This window comes from Armigeres subalbatus, chromosome 2, assembly GCF_024139115.2.
Source record: "Armigeres subalbatus isolate Guangzhou_Male chromosome 2, GZ_Asu_2, whole genome shotgun sequence".
Taxonomy (NCBI): Eukaryota; Metazoa; Arthropoda; class Insecta; order Diptera; family Culicidae; genus Armigeres; species Armigeres subalbatus.
Window position 1 is genome coordinate 258,831,490 of NC_085140.1, and position 22,840 is coordinate 258,854,329.

A 22,840-nucleotide genomic window follows, 5' to 3' on the forward strand; every position below is an offset into this window, starting at 1 on the left:
CTATATCACCTGTTTGAATTAATAATGGATTTGCCGATGAATCATTACTTTCTTTTCGTATATTCTTTTGTTGTACTAACTTTTGGTTCGCAATTTGATGAGATTTTTGAAGTTTGTATCTTAGTTCTTGAGAATAGAGATCTATATTGTAAACTGGATCGATTTTGTCTGTGAGTGTCTCATGTGGTAGTTTTGCCTTTAGTCCAAAAACTAATTCATAGGGTGTAAACCCGTGGTCTGAATGTGGAGTTGTATTGTAAACAAATGCATAATACTGTAACCAATCATCCCAGTCTGTTTGATGCTCATTGACAAAGGAGCGCAGGTATTCATTCAAACACCTGTGATTCCTTTCCAATGATCCAATAGTTTGAGGATGATAGGCTGTGGAAAATGTTTGTTTAATTTGAAGTAATTTACATATTTGCGTGAGGATTTCATTTTTGTATTCGGTTCCTTGGTCTGATTTTAATTCTATAAATTTCCCGTAAATTAAAATAAATTTTTCAACCAAAGCTTTAGCAATAATATTTGCTTCTTTAGTTGGAATTGGTATTAGCACAATGTATTTAGTTAATTCGCACTGTATTGTTACAGCGTATCGATTCATATTATTAGATCTTGGAAGTGGACCAATTGTATCAATTTGTACCACTTCGAATGGTTTTGATGGTGTACTAGTAATGGTAAATTTTTCTTTTGTGTGTTTTATAATTTTGTTCTTTTTGCACAATTCACAGGCCTTTATGAATTGTGAAATAGAACTTTTCATATTAGTCCATGTATAGACTTCTCTTAATTTGAGGTACAGACGATGCTGTCCTATATGACCTCCAGTAGGGATTGCATGATAATTTCTCAAGATCTGTTGTATTACACCGGGTTCACTAATGAACTTTGGTGGATTGTAAATGATAATTTGCAGTTGATTAAGTGTTTTAAGAGATAACTCTTTAAACATTTGTATAGGTATCATTTCGAATAATTTGTCTTGACTTGATATCGCGATTTTACTTATATTTTTTGTTTCATCTCATTTTCTAACATTGAAAGTGCAAACGCTAACGTTTGACTTTTCATTTTGATTGTAAATTGATGCAGTACTGCTTTCCTTCTCGTTCCTCGATATATCGTGAATATTATCATGTTATTGGTGGTCGTCACTTGAAATTTTGGTAGTTTTCTCGTTTCTGTCGGGTTTTCTGTGGTATAAATAGCAAGGTGATCAATCTCACTATTGTCTTTTAAGTCATCGTTTTTCTTAAATGTATTACTTCCTTTCTGTTTTCTTGTCATAGACCTAGTGTTTACGACAAGCACGTTCATTGTCTTCAATTCTTCAGATGTCTTCACGATGCGCGATAAAGCATCTGCTCCTACATTAGCTTTACCTTTTATATATTCAATGTTAAAATCAAAGTCTTCTAAATCTAATCTCATTCTTGTTAGTTTTGAAGTTGGGTTTTTCATATTAAATAGAAAAACTAAGGGTCTATGGTCTGTTCGAACGACGAATTTTTGACCATACAAATAAGCTTTAAAGTAGTTCATCCCCCAGTGTATTGCTGTAAGCTCTTTTAGGATGACAGATTTATTTTTCTCGCCAGGTGTAAAACTTTTACTGGCGAATGCAATCGGTAGATCATTTCCTTCGACAATTTGGGAAAGAACTGCTCCACACCCTACATCTGAAGCATCGGTCGTTAAGATAAACTCCCTTTTAAAATCTGGATATTGTAAAAGCATAGGGGATATAAGAAATGATTTTAAAGTATTGAATGAGTCATTGCATTGAGCTGTCCATTCAAACAGTTTATTTTTCTTAAGTAACTGGTTTAAAGGATAAGCTATTGTGGCGAAGTTTGGCACAAACTTACGGTAGTAGTTACAAAAAGCAACAAACCGTCTAACTTCATCACTGTTTTTCGGTACAGGGTAGTTTTTTATTGTTTCAAATTTTGTACTGTCCGGTAGAATTCCTTTATCAGTAATTCTATGTCCTAGATAAGTAACTTCTCTATTAAAAAATTTACATTTTCTTAGATTCAACTTTAAATTATACTTTCTTAGTCGCTCAAAGACTCTTGACAAATTTTGCAAATGGTGCTGCATTGAGCATCCAATAACAATTATGTCATCTATATATACAAAAGCACATTCTGGTGTTAAACCAGCCATCGCAATTGTCATCATTCTTTGGAAACTATTTGGACTAATGTTTAGACCAAACGGTAACCTTGTAAACTGGTAATGGCCAGATTGGGTTGAAAATGAAGTAAATTTTCTGGAACATTTTTCCAACGGGATTTGGTGAAATCCGACATCAAATCTAAAGCGGTAAAGAATTTGGCTCTTCCTAGTTGGTCTAATATGGAATCAATCCTTGGCAGCGGAAATTTGTCTGCAAGGATCTTTTATTTAGTTGCCTAAAATCTACCACTAGGCGCCATTTCTTTGTATTGTCCTCGCTTTTCTTTGGCACTAATAATATGGGATTGTTATATGGAGAAATTGAAGGTTCAATTACATTTGTCCTTCAGCATTTTGCCAATTTGGTTTTCTATTTCCTCGCCTTGAGAATGAATAGTTTTATAGTTAGGAATATAGATAGGTATTTTGTCAGTAAGGTTTATATTTTGTTCATAAAATTATTAGTTGTTATTGGTTCATCTTGGAGGAAAATATATCAGCATACTGTTTTATGAGACTTATGAGGTCATTTTTGCATATTCAGGAACATTGGTCATATCCAATTCATCCAGAATTTGGGTAGTCCTCTTTTGATTATTACTTTTGGTTTTGAAATTCATCATCGCATAATTATTCAATGGCTCTAAGAATGGTTTAAAATCTGTAATATTTATATTGACTGGAAAATTTGTAGTATTCATGATTTTTATGTATTTACTATTGGGCGATATTATTGAATTGCCACAAAAACTCCTGGTTTAATTTCTTGCGAAAATAAAACCATATCTTCTTGGATATGCATAGTTTGGATGTTCCTAATTACTTCACATCTCTGTGGTATAACTATAGTTCGATTCAAATTATCTTCTATTGGAATTGAAATCGAAAGATTTTCATAGTTAAAATTTAATAACCAATATTCATAATCAATGGTGCACTTGTACTTGATCAAGAAATCTCTTCCAAGTAGACCATTCGTGGGGATTGGAAAATTCTCGTGTACTAGTTGGAAACTATGCTGAAAAGTTAGTCCGTTACTAGTTTTCAAAGAGTTGCTGTTTCACCGAGTGTTTCTAAAATACCATCTGTTACTCCAGTTATTGTATGTCTTTTTGTCTGGTTTATATGTTGGGTAGGAGATACCCCGCTCCACTTGAAGACTGAGATATCTGCTCCCCTATCAATGATAAAAGTGCATCTCGTATTATTCATCTGAACGAAACGAGTAATAAAGATTGCTGCAGTTAGATTCATTGAAAGAATCGGTTTGGATGCTGATCCTGACTCCGAGTTACAGCATCCTGATGTTCTAAAAAAGTATTATTTCGTTGATTGAATGATGTTGGTTGCATATGAATCGTGTTATTATGTGTACTATCAGAGTCTTGTGAATAATTAGAAGGTACATGCACCTCATTTGCTCCCATTATTAGCATGCGGCCTGAAAGATTTCTATTGCTATTATGATTATTGTATTGTCGTCCTCGTCCTCTATGATTGGACTGCGAATTACCGCGTTGATAATTTCTGAAATTGTTCTCAAAACAGGGTCGATAATTATGATTGTTGCTATTGGTATTGTTATTGAATTTGGGTCGATAATTATTTATGTTATTTCTTCGAAATCCAGATGGTTTATTCCAACCGCGATGATACTGCCTTTGTGTTGAAATTGAAAACGTAGCAGAAGTTTGATTGTTTGAATTATTCTCTTGGACTTTTTGAATGGCGTCTTTCACGGTATCAAAATTTCCTGCTTTTAATATAATTTTCGTTTCGCTGTTGGATACTCCATTAATTAGAGCATCCACAGCAACCTTCTTTACCATGTTGTTTACCACATCCTCTGGAATTTTTGTTGTAAATAAGTGCATTTCAGCTTATTTGCAATAGATTCAATTGGTCACAGAAAGAGTCTAAATTCTCTTTCTGTTTAATAGATTTTAATTTGGCAATAATTTGATCTGGAGTTGTCGAATCTTGATATCTCTGTTTTATGTTAGTAATTAAATCATTGAACGTATTGACATTATCCGGCAAACCTAAACGAGCTTTATCAGTTAGTCTGGTTTTGATGAATTTGATTAGCATTGATTGTTGGGTATTGTCTGTCAAGTCTTTCATTAAATTACAAGCGTCAACAAACGCAGGTAAGCTCTCACTGGCTCCATCATAAATTTGTATCACAGCAGTAGCTGTGCGTACATCGAATGTACTAGTTGTATTATTTTCTGTACTCATTGTTAGTTTTTTATTTATAATTGCGAATACGTACTCTCTTTTTACTAAAAGTTGTTCATATTCAAGAACGAATTCGTTATATTCTATACTTTGGATATCGTTTTTAAGCTTCTTCAAAATAATTTTAAAATTCCTTATTATTTCATTTATAGTACATTTCTGGGATTCTAATAAATTTTTGCTGTTAACGTTATTTTAGATTTTCTAATATTGCTATATAAATTGTCAAACTTTTCTATTAGTAGTCTGATTTTATATTTTTCGTCAGACATTCGTTTGAATAATAAAATATGTATACAAATTTAAATAATATGTAATTATGTTATACAGGCATGGGCTTCTCAAAACAAACATGATACAGTACACAAATAAAATTAACTCACCGCCAAGCATTCCCTTTTAGCTTTCTGTTGTTGGTATTAAATTTCGTCCACGGCGTCCACTGCTGATGTGGTGCATTTGCCATGCATCGAGGTCACTTCAGTCAGCTGTTAGCACACTTCCCATATGCTGTTGAACCGCTCAGCTTCGCATTGCCTTCCTGGTTGCATTGTTGATATTTTTGTTTTGGTTTCTCACTGTTTACCTCTTTCGTAGGCGAGGTAGAAGCCTGTCTTCTTAACGTTCAATGTTCATAATCATTTTTTTTTAACACAATTTTTCTTGAATGATTAATTTTTGCAATTTTTTGAATTTTTCACTTTTATTCATTTTAGAGTTTAAGTTTTCTTTGGTTTTCGATATTCTTACTCTAGTCGTACGTATCACTCCATGATTGTCTTCATAATTGAAAATTAAATCGTGAAATTGATTTGTTGAATTAAGAAAATCTTGGTACTCTTCCGACGCACGGTACTCACTAACTTTATTGTCAATTAATCGTTCTACGTGCACGCGCTCACGTATTTCGTTTAACAATTCTCTATCCATTTTAACACTTTTCAAAAAAACAATGTTTTTTTTTTTTTATGTATGCTTGATGTTGGCTAACTGGACTTCACGCCTAGCACTTTCATTTACGCTACTTTTCAGAAACTTAGCGTACATCCTGGCACACACGAAGATGATCATCATTAGCACAATTACCACTAATGTAACGGCTATTAAAGTCGTCTCACTTGTACTCGCGTTGGTCACGATTTCGTCCGCGCTGAAAATTCCCATCTTTATTTTTTTTTTTTCACAACACTTTTTTACTCAAATTTTTAGAACTTTTGTTGGATTAAAATCACTTTTTGAAGTCAAAGACTTCTACTGACACTGGTCGCCATAAACTATGCTTGGAGAAGGCACTTCTTTTTAACTGGAATAAAACATCTACTACACTTGTTGAATGCTGTTCATCGAATGAATTTATTGAAACTTTGTTACAATTAGATTGGTTCTTAATTCTAGTACAGTTACAGTTTGTTCGATACTTAATTCTAGTACTATAGTAGGAGGCGGAGAGAAACCCGGAGCTTATTGACTAGTTGTCCAATCAGAGAAAAGAAGGGTACATAGTTAAATACCAATACGTGTACACTTAGTGTGACACTGGTATGGCTCAAGCTATGTGCTGTTGGCATAGATCAGCACCGAAGAGGAGTTAATATGAAAGCATAAGAATGCATAGCTTATTGAGGGTTATGTAAATGCAATATGACACCATGGGACCGTTTGTCTGATGGTGCATTGCGGTACCGATTTATGACTAACTCATTGGCTGGGAGGTAAGTGTTTTGAAAATGTTACAACGTTTGGAACAATGTAAGGAGTCGAATTGCTACACTTGTGTTTTATGGAATGTGGGCAATAATTGATTAACTGTGACACGACATGTCCCAGATTAATTCATGGAACATGTCTTGTAAAAGAAATATGAGTAAGCATAACCACACTTGCTTGGGATCATAAATGAGGTGGATTTGTTATGGTTTGAAAACATGTGAAACTTGAGAAAATATTAGAGTGACTAATTTATAGTCCTGGGAAAGTCTATTATAGTACAACAGGCACGAGGTCTAGGCACATTTAAAATCACATTTAATAAATATTTGAAAATTCCCAAAATTATAGGATATTTATTTATATCGAGTTTATATGTAAATGAGCAGTTAGTATTCACTGATTGTTGTAAATTAAGGGAAGAAAAGACTCTTTTCTTTTTAGGAAATTTAGGCGTTTTCTGTGATTTTTTGGGCGTAAATAGGGATTTTGCGTTTTTTTTGTCAATACCAATAATGATAAAAAAGCGGTACATATTGGTAAAATAATTTTGATAATGACAAATTTACTTTGTTAGCAATTTTACAGATAATAGTGTTTTTTTACATAAATCGAAAATTCACCAAGTATGTTTCGAACAACAATAAAATGTTGAAAATAATCACCAAAAGGCCGGATTTTAACGAAATATTTATTTAATATGTACTTAGAGGCTATGCAAAAATGGTAAATGTATTTTTATTATTTTATTAGAAAATCCTCGAGAAAATCTATATATGTAACGCAGATAATACGATAGTAACACAGCGAATGGTGAAAAAATATGTGTGTCATCCTGCTGCTGTACGCGTACAACATGATACGTTTATCAGTGTACAGAAATCATATATCTGTCGATAGTATACAATATGTACTAGGGTATATAACCGTGGTACTTGTACCACCAGTGTGTCTTTGGTATAAGGCTGAATAAAAGATTAAAAGCATTTGCGGTGTTATTATAAAACTTTGAAGCCTCTTTAATGCTGTTTTAAGGCTTTAAACTAATGCTTACGGTTACTTGGGGAGTCACATACATTCCGTAACTTATACTTTTCATTAACTTATGAATGTTATTAGCTTTTTGATATGGGATCATTCATTAGGTGGCATAATGAAGAGTATACAAGTATTTTCGAATGGTTTTTGCCATAACATATAATACTATCGACAGACATATGATTTCCGCACAATGATTTTCGTATCACGCTGTACGCGTACAGTGACAAGATGACATACATCTTTTCTTACCACCGTTGTATCTATTTGACAGCTTATTTTGAAACTGATTCTACTGCTTTCCAAAACTATATTTATTAATGTATAGAAATCATAAACAGTTACTATAGTTTTATGAGTATTACACAATATTTACCCATATTTCTTGAATAAATTGTGTATTCGCGTCAGCAGTTCATTCATAGAAATGAAAATGTCGTAGTTTCGCAATACTTCGTATAGGTATTTTAGCAGAAATATGCGAGTTCTTGCAAATATTCCGCAGGGCAATTATTTCTGCGGACGTTAATCACTCTATTCTATGGTTTGGGGTGATTTCAGTGCAAACGGCACTGATCGTTTAATTCATTTGGACATTTTGAAGGATAAAGCCAGCACCGTTCAATTGGGTCATAGATCCAATTTTGAATTTGTCCAAAACAACGGTACAAAACATTCTTCCCATCTAAAAAAGTAGATGCTGACTAATGGCAAATCAAAGATCCCGCATCCTTTCCAATCCCCAGACCTCATTCCAATTAAAACCCATGGGATCCTTGCACAAAATGTTTGAAATCACATACAGAACTCAAACCATTGAATATCATGCAAAAGTGACGGTAGATCTTCCCGGAAACAACCCAAGAACTGGCAAAATCAATAGGAAGACATCTTCAGAGCAAAATTGTGGGCTAACGAATAAAGGCTCCCCCAGACCTAAGCGATTTCATCGCAGCGACGGCGACAACTAGTCGTCGCGATTCTATCGTTGGGTCGCTGCAGGCAATGCTCTATTTACGCTTCCATACCAACGGCGACAGAATCGCTGTCGCCAAACGATAGAATCGCGTCGTGACTGTCGCGTCGCGTGTGTTTGGGGGAACCTTAATTATTTTGCCATTGTTGTGAAAAATATTATCCGGAATTGCAGAAAAACGATTTTTACTCAGTCAGCTTGCAAATGTTTGTTTTTATTTCATATGTCAAACGGCGTATTTGACATTTCAAACAACAAATTATGTTCTGTTTCGTACAATACAACGGTCGAAGGGCAGGGTACGGAAATCATCGTGCTATCGTGATACCAGCGTGATTCTTGGTGACAGACATATGATTTTATGCTGTACAGTGATATTGGGATCATATATGTGTCACAAGTATAAGGTTATTTTTTTACATGTAGAAAATCGAAAATCATGTTTTTGGTTTATAAGAAAAGATATTTTAGTTACTAGATAAAGATTATCGCTTCGGTTCCCTTTGTTCTGCTGTCCGGAACATGTTGGGTACCAAGCTGTCAAATCGTATGGATTTTCCTTCTTTGACATTTAGCTCCCCTATCCTCGCCAGCAAAAGATGTTCCGGACAGCGACGACAGCGACAATCTTTATCTAGTAACTAAAATATCTTTTTTTAAAAAGCGTAAGCAAAAGATATTTTATTTACTAGATAAAGATTGTCGCTTCGGTTCCCTTTGTTCTGCTGTCCGGAACATGTTAAACCAAGCTGTCAAATTGTATGGATTTTTCTTCTTTGACATTTAGCTCCCCTATCCGCGCCAGCAAAAGATATTCCGGACAGCGACGACAGCGACAATCTTTATCTGGTAACTAAAATATCTTTTTTTATAAGCGTAAGCAAAAGATATTTTAGTTACTAGATAAAGATTGTCGCTTCGGTTCCCTTTGTTCTGCTGTCCGGAACATGTTGGGTACCAAGCTGTCAAATCGTATGGATTTTTCTTCTTTGACATTTAGCTCCCCTATCCTCGCCAGCAAAAGATGTTCCGGACAGCGACGACAGCGACTAAAATATCTTTTGCGTAAGCATATGTTACGCGAGATATTAAGTATTTTTTACGTACGCGTTGGGTACTTTTTTCTAACCGTGTAGATGTAATGATTCTTATCTTGGTGATCGAAGCAGCCCTGCTGTAAATTCAATGATCGATTTCATTAGTGTCATCGTCTTTTTTTGCCTATTTTTCTTTTGCGGCTGTGCGTGTTTTCCTCGTTTGTGGTGGCCTCGTGAGCGTGAATCAAAACACTTCATTATTACATTGGTGCGGGCGGATTCAAAATTGCGAATTACGGACTGAAACATTGAAAAATGTGGCCGTTCTAGCAAACCAATCAATGATGCATAGATTTACGCTCATTAGTCGAGTGTGGTGGGAATCCGCGCACCGGTTAACAAACCAGTGCTTGCCGCAGTCTCAAGGACACCACCAAATCGTCCGACTGGTATGTTTTGATATGATTACACAATCAATATTTTACGATATTGAATTTTATGAATTATACTTCTTTCAACATTTTTCGTTCGCTTTTATAGTATGTTAGCAGAGCACCCGTGGATCACCTGAAATTAACCGCATCTAAGAAGCTGTCCGATGATAAGAATGCATTGCAGAAGCAGACCCCGCTTGCTACCCCACTGGCGGTTCCGATCATTGTACCACCTACAACGTTGGACAACAAAGCTCTAGTCAATGAAATATCGAAAACTGTTGGTCTGGCCACGGATCCTAGTAGAGATGGTAACAAATCGAAAGATGAAGTTATCGCTTCTATTCGTTCACTGCCAGGATTCAGCCGGTTAATTTACCACTATCTTATGTTGTCGAAAATTCGACTGACATGTAAGTATTGTAATTGTAATTTTATTGAGTACGATAATCTGTGTTTTCACCTTATATCAGGGAAAGAAAGCAAGTATTTTCTCCTAAATATTAGTTTACCTACTGTAAAAAACGTTATTTAAAAAATTCGAGCTCTTGCGACCAAAATATGTTAACATTCATTAAATAAGGATGACAAAAAAAGGTCATAAAATATGAAATGTGAGGATGATTCAATTTTATAAATATACTAGTGAAAATTACGTTATGTGTAAAAGTAGGTAGAGGTTTAAGACTAACTTTCGCTATTCAACATTACGGGTTCTTATACCTTTGACACAGATTTCGCTGCTAGTATAAGGAAATTACTAGGGTAAAACCCTGAATAATATTTTGATTTTAGCTTTGGTGGTAATGACCACGATGGCTGGATACGCAATGGCCCCTGCTCCTTTCGAGTTGTCCACGTTCCTCCTCTGTTCTGTGGGAACAACACTCGTTTCGGGTGCAGCCAACTCCATCAACCAGGTCATCGAAACTTCGTTCGATGCACAAATGCCCCGGACCAGAAATCGGGTTCTAGTCAAAGGCCATTTAAGGTAAGACATGTCTGATATGTAAGATTTTCACTAATGCAATATGGCCACCTTTTTAGTCGACTTCATGCAGTTGGATTCGCAATGGGTGCAAGTACGATCGGAGTGGGGATGCTGTATTTCGGTGTTAACGAGTTGACGGCATTCCTGGGAGCAGCAAACCTAATCCTGTATACAAGCATCTATACACCGATGAAGCGGTACAGCATACTGAATACCTGGGTTGGTTCGCTGGTGGGTGGCATTCCGCCTCTGATGGGATGGGCCGCGTGTACCGGGGACATCGGTGTTGGTGGCTGGATCCTAGCAGGATTGCTGTACTGTTGGCAATTCCCTCACTTCAACGCCCTTTCGTGGAACATCCGTCCAGAGTACCTGAAAGCCGGTTACAAGATGATGGCAAATTCCCACCCAGAGCTTTGCACACGAGTGTCCTTGCGTCACACCGGATATATAACGGCACTTTCGCTCCTTGCGCCGGTACTCGATGTCACCAACGTTTGGTTTGCCCTGGAGTCACTTCCTCTAAACGCATACTTCGCGTACCTTGCTTGGGATTTCCACCAAAAAGCTGATAGTAAAAGTTCTAGAAAGCTGTTCCGGTTCTCTTTGATTCATTTGCCAATTCTGATGGCACTGTTCCTACTTAACAAAAACCATTGGGTATTCTCCCAAGAGAAGAATACTGCGGAAACTTTAGCCATTGATGTTGAGCTTCTAGAAGATGAGAAGAACAAAAAGGATGAATACTTGGTACCAAATGCGGTTTTAGAAGTGGCCAATCTTGGTGCAACCAGTGGAAGTATCAAAGCGATTGAGGATAATCTTCTGACGAACGTTGCCAGTGTATTACCAACCACAGGGGCTGGTAAACAGAAGCTATAAGTGCTGAGATAAATAATATTTAAAATGTTGTAATTTTAAACGACACACAAATAACTGCATAAAACAAATTGATTGTTTTTAAATCTTTTTTTATCAGATTGAGAACGCATCCCAATTTTCCTCGAAACGACGTTTATCCGCTGGTCCCTTTTCCATATCCGCTGCAAGTCCGACAGTATTTAAGTCATGATTCTGCTGACCGCATTCCACGTGCCTTCTTCGCGACACATTAGCCGCAAAACTTGGACAATCAAACACCCGCCGGGGAAAAGGCGGCGACGCATGGTCACACCGGTGCAGACATTGGCGGAAACAGCCGTGTCCTATAAGGAACTATGTGAGGTGAAACTTCAGCTGTTCTCCCAGGCGTAGAGCAATCGATGTTCGCAGCGATGAATGGCCGGTAATGACGTGGCCAATTCACCTAGGGGCCGTACATTGATTACGTAAGCAATTTTTCTGGGTTTAGAAACCCTCTTTCCCTCTGTAAGATTTTCCCCATACAAATCATTTTTTATTTATATGGAGCGTAAGAAAATAGCAGACCCCCCTCCCCCCATAAGTGCTTACGTAATTAGTGTACGACCCCCTACGTGGAGGTTTTTTGCGACTTGGCAAACGCTGACTCCTCTCAGCGACGGTGTGTGGCGAATGGCGACCACGATCGAAACTGGGACCAACGTGTTGAAGGCTGCCGGGAATATTTCGTCTCAATGATAGCGATGTCACGCGGTTTCCTAAACAAACGTAGCGATCGGCTACATAAAGGACAATTAATTACACACAAAGCACGGGAAACAACAAACACGAGGGGCACATTTCCTGGACAATTTCTTCGAGAAACGCACAAAACTGATCCTCACGCAACAAAAAGAAATAGAATTTAATTGAGAAAATCCAGGACGTTGCTAAACTTACACTTTAACAAGAAACGAACCACGAACAAAAAAGCAAGACACTTCTGCCTCAGTTCACGCTTTGGGAGAATGGGTTTATTCTACGAGTGGAGTAACGTGAGATTGCTCGAATGACGTGAGAAGAGTCGTATAGCCCCATTTGAATAACATGGTCACCTCACGTGAGAATCTCTAAAATCGACTCACCTCACGTCACTCGACTAGTATACGAATTCTATAGAATAAGCCCATGTAAATTAGAAGACATGTCCCGCGAACTGCATTGAAATAGTTCTAAAGTCCGGAGAAAATTTTATTCTAGGTGTAAAACTGCTGGCAGAAGCTTGTGATTTTGGTGAGTTCAGGGACTCAGCGGTACGAGACCAGATAGTGTATGGAGTGTTCAACAGGATGTACAACATAGTGAGGGTAATTTGAATTTAAACATGGCAGAAAAAATTATCAAGAACAAAGAGATTACTCAATCTAATGCATTAATTATCAATGAGGACAGGCATGTAAATTCTGTGAAGTATAGATTAGGACGGAAATCACCAGAGCAGATCAGAGTGTCTACGTAGGAAATGGCCGAGGTAGATCGCGCTTTGATAGAGGGAATCAATGTTACAATAGAAGTCGTTCTAGATCGGGTCAACGCTCTTCTAGTAGAGGAAGGTATTCAAATTTTACTTGTCATTATTGTGGCAAGAAGGGTCACGTCCAAAAGTATTGTTTCCGTAGGAACAATAGAAGTGCTGTGAAATTAGTAGAGGACGCCCCCCGAAGGGAAAAGTACATGAATACTTCAAAAGGCTTCGCGTCGACTACGTCGACTAGGGAGCAGATTCGACTGAAGGAAGGACCTCGACGCCGGCGTAATGTCGCGTTGGCGCCTCACAACATGGTCAGGAGAGGCACTAAACGTCAGGCTAATGATTCATTCAACGATGAAGAACCATTTGATGGATTTGATTCGACTTTGGAACCATCCTGCTAAGCTTCAATTCCGAAGCAACGAAACACCATGTGAGAAAAGTGTGAAGACTATTCCTAGACGATCCGCTAGATTGAAGAAACGTGAAGGCGCGATGAATTTGAGAATGAAATTTGATATTTGTTTCAACCTATAGTAAATTTAGAATTTTTATACAGGTTTCGAGTAAATTTGATTTTCTGAAATAGCATGATAAATAAGATTGATACGTTCTTATCATAATTGTAGTTGAGACTTTGAATATCATAAGTTCGAATTTATAAGTCGTTGCTTAAAAAAAGGATTATAATATCCGTTCGATTTGATGCAGTGTAAAATATGATAACGGCTTAGATTGCCGATAGGGCAAAAGCTATCAAATGTGTATATAGCTTGTATATAACATATGCCTTTTGTTTTGCTAGCCTATTAAAAGTGGTGATCCGAATAAACGTAGTTCTTCTACTCTTGGACTTGAAAGTGTTCGGTTGTTTATTACGAAAGAGAAATATTTTATTCTTAAATTATTAAGTTTTATGCATAGAAATAGGAAAAATGTGTAAAACTTATGCATTTTATGCATCAAATTTTACACCTTTTGTGGGTAGTTCCATTCTCCCGCAAAGAGCATACTTCTCCACAAAAGAACATACTTTCAGTTTTACGTGTAGTTTCCCTCCGAGTATTGTACGCAGCAGTTTTCGCTCGAAAACCCCGAAAGCTCTCCGGTCCGCCTCTTTTAACGTCTATGCTTTATGTCCATAAAGGGCCATTTGTAGAATCAGAGTTTTGTAAAGAGCAAATTTCGTTTCCGTCTGCATGTTGTGGAACCTAAGCTGGTTACGTAATCCGTAAATGGCTCTATTCTCAGCAGTAATACGTCTTTTCACTTCATGGGAAACGTCATTGTTACATGTTACAAGCGTTCCAAGCTAAACAAATTCTTCAACAACTTCAAACACATCCCCATCAAGCACTACCTCTGCCCCAACACCACTAGGTCTTCCCCTATCTCTACCTACCACCATGTACTTGGTCTTAGTAGAGTTAATGGTTAAGCCTATCCTCGCCGTCTCCCTCTTCAGTGGGACAAAAGCCTGCGATCGATTCAGTGGGACAAACGCCTGCGATCGAAAGTGCATCACTCTGCCTCAATCCGTCTGAGGTCACAAACCAGGTTGACACTTCGTCTGCAATCCGAATACTTGATTTCGAGCCATCCAGCGTTACACGTATCAGTCTAATCAGTTTCGCCGGGAAATCATGTTCGGACATTATCTGCCACAGCTCATTTCTCTTCACTTAATCGTACGCTGCTTTGAACTTAATGAACAAATAGTGAGTCTGCAAGTTGTATTCCCGGAATTTATCAAGGATCATACGCAGGCTAAACATCTGATCCGTCGTTGATCGGCCCTCACAAAAACCTGCCTGGTATTCTCCGACGAAGGACTTCTCAAGCGGTCTCAGTCTGTTCAACAGGATACGCGACAGGATTTTGTATGCCGAGTTCAGAAGGGTGATCCCTCTGTTATTGTCACACTTTAGTCTGTGCCCTTTCTTATAGATTGGCATATGAGGCCATCCAACCAGCCAGCAGGCATTTCTTCATTCCATATTTTCTGAATAATGTGGTGTATTGATTGATGCAGCTGCTCACTTCCGTGTTTGAGAAGCTCGACCGGGATCTCGTCCTTCCCAGCAGCTTTACTGTTTTTCAGCTCGTTTAGAGCCTTCTTAACCTCGTCCAGCGTTGGTTGTTCCACAGCTTGACCGTCGCCGACTATGTCCATCCTGCTCCTTAATACACCTTCATTTTCACCATTCAACAAATCTTCGAATTTCAATCAAAGTTAATTGCCTATTTCCGGGGATTAAACCACCCGACTTGGACGTTAATTTACAATGTTATGAAAACTCATATGTGGATATGTACGTTATGTGGAAGATATTGATTTGGAAAATGTATTGGAGGTAACCACTTTCCCTTCGATGGGACTCGAACCCATGACCCTACAGTACGCTAGACTGGTGCTTTAACCAACTAAGCTACGAAGGACCTCCGTCGGCCTTCGCAACCTAGCGGCTACTGAACGAGCTCGAGATTCCCAAATTGGACGCATAGTCAAATCACTCGCAATCCATTTCTCAAGCCATCACTTTCACATGTGTATGGTACACGTCCACATTAGAGGAGGGTGAGTAATGCCTACGCAATGCGGTCGGGTCTGAGCTAGACGACCGACTGGCAAATAGCTTACACAACCTCACTTGGTCAGTACAGTTGCTGATGAAGAATGTGTATAGCCGCCAGACATTCTAAATACTCACTCGCTGGCACTCCTCATCAAACAAACCATCCCGTTGGCGTCGCTGTGCAGTGCCAAACACTTCCTGTGCTGTTGTAGTCACAGCTTCGTGGATATTTTCCAACAATCTGTTGACGTCGCCAGATCTGGTGGCATCTCTTATCCGCTCGTCCAGCTTCTGGTGGTAGGGTATGATGGGGCAAGATGGGTCGCCTAAGGCGAACCCTGAATATCTCAAAACAGAAACATTTTATTTCAACTTTTCAACATGGATCTATAAAAATAGCTCATAATCTGTAAGCCAAGGGTATGAAATAACAAAAACTCCACTTTTTATTCCATTTCGAGTCATTAAAGTAGAAGTCTATTTTTCTGTCAATCAAAAAATGGCGGGGTAAGATGGGTCAAACAGCGGGGCAAGATGGGTCACCTTTAAATACTGCAATTATTCATATAGTTTTTATTCCCAATATTGAATTATACATAGATAGATATCTTTATTGCCAATGATTATTTTGAATAAAAAATAATGTTTAAGCCTTGGATGAAGAAATGGCTCTACATTAAAAAATGTTTGAAAATTCTTATGAAAACAAGCCGTCTAAGTATAGCTTTCTTAAAAACAAAAAATAGACATTTTCAATAAACAAATTAACATCATTATGTCAAAAGTAACCTTAAAATGATTAAACCAGCAATGGAAAATATGTTCTGAATACGAACTATGCCCTTCAGTATGTGCTGACCCATCTTGCCCCATTTGCAAGTTCACGTTAGAATGTCTAATTTTCGATAAAATTTATTTATTTCAACGCAGTTAGTATATCATCACCTACATTACTTATAATACGTTCACTATGTTACTAAAAATGTTTAAATTTCACATTGCTCGACGAGATTACACGTTTTATAGAAAGTGTGTTTCACATAAGAAACAATGCTGAAAAATATTTTACCTTGTCAAGACTCTACCAAAATAAAGTATTATCATCAAATCGAGTGATAATAAAGTAGCACCAAATTACTCCTCCTACAAAGTTATAATCTCCACATTAAAATGTACACGATACTCAAAAACGGCCCGGACCCATCTTACCCCGTGACCCATCTTGCCCCGCCTAACCCTACTGTTCAGCAACTCCTTCAACTGACAAGCGCTGGATATTGAAACGCATCGTTCTGTTGTTTCGTGAATTTGTGACGCTGGAAAGTTGTACCCGATTTTTTGCAACTACAAGATAGTGATCCGAGTCTATGTTCGGACCTCTGAAGGACCTTACATCTATTATAGCATCCGAGAAATGTCCTCCTTAGTCGTGCGGTAAGACGCACGGCTACAAAGCAAGACCATGCTGAGGGTGGCTGGGTTCGATTCCCGGTGCCGGTCTAGGCAATTTTCGGATTTTCGGATCTCGACTTCCCTGGGCATAAAAGTATCATCGTGTTAGCCTCATGATATACGAATGCAAAAAAGGGAACTTGGCTTAGAAACCTCGCAGTTAATAACTGTGGAAGTGCTTAATGAACACTAAGCTGCGAGGCGGCTCTGTCACAGTGTGGGGATGTAATGCCAATAAGAAGAAGAAGAAGAAGAAGAAGATCCGAGAAATGTCGTCCGTCGACCAGCACATGGTCTATCTGTGAGCAAGTGTCTCCACTCGGATGTTGCCAGGTGTGTTTGCGGATATTCTTATGTGCGAAGTAAGTACTGTTTATTGCCATCCCTCAAGCAGCAGCAAAGGTTACAAGTCGCAGATCATTATCGTTGGTAGCGTGGATTAGTCTGGGTTTTGTTATTTGTATCGGTCTTATTGGTGAATCTAAGGTCGTTTTCGTTTTTGTGGTGTAGCATAATTTTGCACCACATAAACGAACATTTTTAGTGCAGTCCCAATAAGATTGCGAAAGTATGTGTGACATCGGTCATCTTCCATGCTTCTGTCATATTTGTTTTTGTTCTTGCTGCCTGCTTTGAAATATGTATGTTATTCCAGTCATTCTTGTTGGGATTTAATTGAAATTGTATGAATAGTGTCACTCTTATAGACATTTTACTTTTACTTTCTGTTTAATTGCATCGATTATCTAAAGCTTAACACAGTACTCACTGTCTGACAGATTATGAAAACGATGCATGATATTTCAAAACGAATCAAATATTGCAAAATTTCACGGCCAATGATTCATTAAGAACTTCTTTGTTTCTGATGGAAGTATTAAAATATGCAAAAGCATATTCCAATTAATCACAATACATAACTACAAGTAGATTGATTTTTGGGTTTTCATTGGGAATTCTTGGGCCATTTCAGGTTTTTGAGAAGAATGTTGGATTCTTAGGGAAACGTTTGTTTGTACTAATCTTTAATTTGCTATTATATAACAATGCGGCGAACTTCGGTTCGTAAGAGACATACATTTTTCTTAGCACTCACAAATTAAGTGGAAAGTAGAATGTGTTCAATCAAAGTTAATTGCCTATTTCCGGGGATTAAACCACCCGACTTGGACATTAATTTACAATGTTATGAAAACTCATATGTGAATATGTACGTTATGTGGAAGATATTAATTTGGAAAATGTATTGGAGGTAACCACTTTCCCTTCGATGGGACTCGAACCCAACTGTAGGGTCATGGGTTCGAGTCCCATCGAAGGGAAAGTGGTTACCTCCAATACATTTTCCAAATTAATATCTTCCACATAACGTACATATTCACATATGAGTTTTCATAACATTGTAAGTAGAATATGTTATAAATGAAATTGGTTTCCAAAGTTTTCCAGTTTTATAAAATATTGCTTTGCAAAGATATTTATTAAACGAATTAAAACAACTCGAATCAGTTTATACATTCTAAGCTCGATTCTAAACTAATCTTGTTTTACATCTACATTCGTGATATGCTGATTGAGCTAATAGCCGTTTAAAATTACGCCATTTATTATAATAAATATGATAAAGAGTAACTTGATGCCCATCCACATATACATTCAATTTTCAATTCCACTTGTACATGATATTTATTAAGATTAATGGCGTAATCTGAATAGGCTATAACACATCGCCTCATCTATTGAATTTTATTTCTAAGAGGTGACCTGTCAGCCATTTGAACATATGTACTGCGACTTAAACATTACAATTCACAAATTATGTTCAATTATGCTAAATATGCTCAACTACGTTTTCAATTCCATGGATTAACCAGCAAAGACTCAACTAAAAGGTGGCCCATGTAATAAAATGTGAGCTAGCAAAGCAAGACTGTAATTATTGCTATTGAGTCATTAGATTCTATAAGATAATAAAAATTAACAAAATCTCAATAGATCAAAGCTGAATATTCAAAATCTGAAAAGGTTGTAAAAATCCTTTGCAAATACCAAAAACTTGGAATTCAAAAGAGTTTATGGAATGATTCTTCACCTCAAGCTAGTTGATTTTTCCAAAAGATACTTCGAAGAACAAGTTCTGATGTTGGTTCAAAATTTTGGAACTATTTTCAAGTTCCACAAAAAAACTTGTTTATTAGAATAATTTCATGACTAATAATATATTCAAACCGATGGTCAAGGTAACGAAAGATAAAATTTAATAGCAGGAACATGAATTAGTATACAATACAACTGGTTGAATGTAAGCAATTTCTTTTACCTTGATTCATCGCCTAACTTTTATAAACTAATCGATTAGTAAATGTCCTTCACTGTTTTTAATTATCCTTCTCTTATGACATACATAAAACTACATTTTTATTTATTTAGTATTAGATAAATAGAATTAAAACGTGCAATTACCATTCCCACTTTATTAAAAAAATCTAACTCCAACGCGCACCCAGGACATCAATATCGAAGACAAAACAAAACAGAACTTGACAGCAACAGTCACGTGGACATGCGACTGTATTGGTAACACCACTATTCAAACCAGCTACACTCTCGATTTTGTGCGTGCTACACTCTCCGTACGGTGCACGAAAAAGTGGGGTTTGAGTGTAGAGCGAAGACCAAAAACGAACAATTTCAGTGCAGAAAGTGTACACCCGGTGCAGCTACACCGCAAAAACGAAAACGACATAAGATCAAAATAAAGTAGAGCGATGTCAACAATAAAGTCAATTATCCACACGCCCAACATCTGATCCGTCGTTGATCTGCTCGCACGAAAACCTGTCTGGTATTCGCCGAATAAGCGGCCTCAACAGAATACGCGATAGAATGTCATCTACAACCAGTGAATAATGGTACTCGCGAATGTACGATCTACATGAGATAATAAATGATTCTGGCTTTATTTTCCGCTTGATTTTGCTGCAGGTAATTCGTAATGCATCAAAAATTCATCCACAATGTGCTTTCACGCTAATAAATTTCAACGTTTTCTATTCGTTTGTTTTGTAACTTGTTGAAAAAAAAATGTTATCCTTTTCTCTCTGTGATTTCTCACGTGTTATGCTCCTGCGCTGCGTTTTAACATCCGCCTAGTGATTCATGTATTCAAGATTAAGATTCCACACGAACAAACATTCAAACACGCATACATTTTGTTACTTCTTTTTTGTAAATGTTTGTTATTCGTTAGAGAAAAAAAAACATAGCTTAGTATCTCACTTTTCCAACTATTATTGTATCGTAGACTTGGGTTTCCTTCGCATGTGCTATCCAAATCTCTACAAACGTTTACACCATGTACTCGCTATTATTATAGTATTCAATTCTATCCTTCTTATAAGTTATTAGTGCTTCTTTCTATCCATTCTGTCGATTCACATGTTGTAAGTGTGTTTTACTAATAAACTTTTATAATCTACATTCAGCATAAAACTCCTAACCCGACAAAACTCGATCCGCAATATCCTTACAAACTTTCCTTAGCTTTTTGACCACGACTTCTTAATCTGAAATCAAATCTGCCGCTCCAAAACCAAACCAAATTCGGAACAAAATTGATGCAGGTCCAATTTTGCGCGATCAAATGCTCTCACACGATCACATCTCCACTTTCACTTGCTGTTGGCTATTAGTAGGTACATAGCTGCTAGCCTAATCACGCTCTTATAATTGAAAAAAAAACTTGAGTAAAACGTATTTTTAATCGCAAAAATAGTTAATGTGTATAATAGTAAACAACAGATTTCATACATACCAACACGCATCAATCCGAAAAGTAATAACTATTTAATTTGTTTTGCAGCTTATATAAATAAATGTGTAGTAGTAAAATATGTAATGAAAATGGGATTCCACTTTATTCCTGCATGTAAAATATAAACCTCACGCAAACTGCTCCGCCCAGAGAAAGTAAATTTGCTGCAATTGTGTACTTCCTTCTCTGCTTCCAATCATCAACGACACGAAACGACCAACATTTGGGAAACTGCGGCTTAAGTTTTCTTGTTTACTCATTTTGCATCATAATTAACCATTTAAATCTATTGCTGGGATATTCTGTGGCTGTGTTGTTTCTCTGCATGTTGCTGGTTATGTTTTTGGCTTCTTCTGTTTATCAGTGCGCGGATCTACTGTGATTTGTTTCTATGTATAGTAGTTTATGTGACGAAAAATTGCTGAATGTGTTTGGGTCCATAACTATTTCTAGTTTGCAGAAATCAGACCATAACATTAAACTCATTCCATTTTTTATTGTTGTTACAAAACAGAGAGAAAATATAAATTCTTTCCAGAGAAAAAAGCCTAATTCAATACTTCAACCATTTCACACCGCTGATCTATTCTTACTTCTTACTCTACAAACGAATACACTTTCCACTGATTCCAACATCACCATCACACAACTATTCGTTCAGGTTCGGCCTTTTTACTCATCTTGCATCTCTTCCGGTAACTCGTGCGGATTGATCATACCAGGCACCGTCATCAGAATTCGTCTCTTCTCTTCTTGAGCTTTCTTAAGCTCGGTCTCGCGCTCCTCCAAATAGAGATCCGAATCGTCGTCACCCGTCACCTCCTGCGGGAATAGTATTGTTAAGAGTTAAAACGGATTTCCGTTAATCCATCGAACATTTGAACTGAATCGGATAGGATGGTTAGATTTTCCTTTCGATGTTTCAGGGGCGATTTATTCACCAATAGTTTTAAATCTGTTTCAAGGTCTAAGCAAAGGTGCCCTTAATATTGTATTGCCTTATACCTGACAAATACATTCTTCTTATGATACTTTTTTCTTTAAACGTGATAAACGTACTAGTTCCAGGCAAACACGAGCTTTTCTAAAAATAGTTTAAAAAAATGTTTTCCTTACCTTAATCTGGATCAAAAAGTCCCGTAAATGTTCCTTAAATGCATGGACGTCCTGATCAAGGTTGAACAGTCCAGTGACGAAAATTTTGATTTGGTTGTCGGTCAGATGGCTGAAGGCGGACTTGAGCAGCGTCGCAACGTATTCCTGGATGTTCAACACGTTGTCCTGCGACGGCCCGAGGCTAACCGTTATCCGACCGGCCTCTACCAGCGAAAACATATAAGCCAAGATGGTTGCGTGGTTCTGCAGGCTGGCCGTATGGGAAGTGTCCGTAACAACCGAAAAGATTTGCATCAGGATATCCGTGAAATAAGTCTGATAGAAGCTTTGCGCCGCCTGTGGGTGCTGCTCGAGGTTCTGCAACATCTGATAAAATTGAATGAAAAAGTATGGTTAATGTTGGTTCATTCTTTGTTTGACCGTTCCGCCAAACTCAATCCGAACACACGCACACAATACAATATTAAAGATCTTAAAACTTATCTAAGCATACACGAATGAGGACAAAGCTTGATGTGCAATCTATCTGCAAGTTTTTCGAATAACTCAAGCTGACCCTGGCTGAAGTAAAGCTAAGTGTCTTCAGTTGGAAGTTCGAAATGAGCGCAATGAACAGCGGAAGTTGTTGAATAATTTAAAACGGCTTTGATCGCTGCATCAACACTGAATATTGTGTTTGTTGTTGTTGAATACAAAGAGGTGACAAACAGATAGCGTTGTCTGATCAACCAAAAATATTGACGCAATGCAACAAAAACACATCAACTCATGCGAATAAATTTGAAACAATCAAGACTAACAAGATTTTGGGTCATAACACTTTCAAAGTTCAAAACAATCTGATGCTGATGATGTGACACTAGACATACTGTGACACTTTTCTACGCGAATTCTGAA

At 37.3% G+C, this 22,840-nt stretch overlaps 2 protein-coding genes across 6 annotated transcripts in view; one reads left to right on the top strand and one right to left on the bottom strand.

Annotated features, from left to right (window-relative positions):
* The first annotated feature begins 9,375 nt into the window (after positions 1–9,375).
* On the top strand, positions 9,376–11,573 carry LOC134216231 (protoheme IX farnesyltransferase, mitochondrial). The gene is made up of 4 exons (XM_062695179.1): positions 9,376–9,638; positions 9,730–10,036; positions 10,419–10,614; positions 10,671–11,573. The coding sequence occupies exons 1-4, from the start codon at positions 9,531–9,533 to the stop codon at positions 11,494–11,496; spliced, it is 1,437 nt and encodes a 478-aa protein (XP_062551163.1). The 5' UTR covers positions 9,376–9,530; the 3' UTR covers positions 11,497–11,573.
* Positions 11,574–19,938: 8,365 nt separating this feature from the next.
* LOC134212124 (exportin-1) overlaps positions 19,939–22,840 on the bottom strand; it is a 44,593-nt gene continuing 41,691 nt past the window's right edge. For 4 of the 5 annotated variants that reach the window (XM_062689697.1, XM_062689696.1, XM_062689695.1 and 1 more), the window contains 2 exons: positions 21,944–22,309; positions 19,939–21,649 (listed from right to left, as the gene is read on the bottom strand). In XM_062689697.1, the coding sequence (XP_062545681.1) occupies positions 21,500–21,649; positions 21,944–22,309 (516 nt within the window). In that variant the 3' untranslated portion in view covers positions 19,939–21,499. Of the gene's footprint in view, positions 21,650–21,943; positions 22,310–22,840 lie in introns of those variants that run through there. The other variant, XR_009979195.1, reaches the window with a different exon arrangement.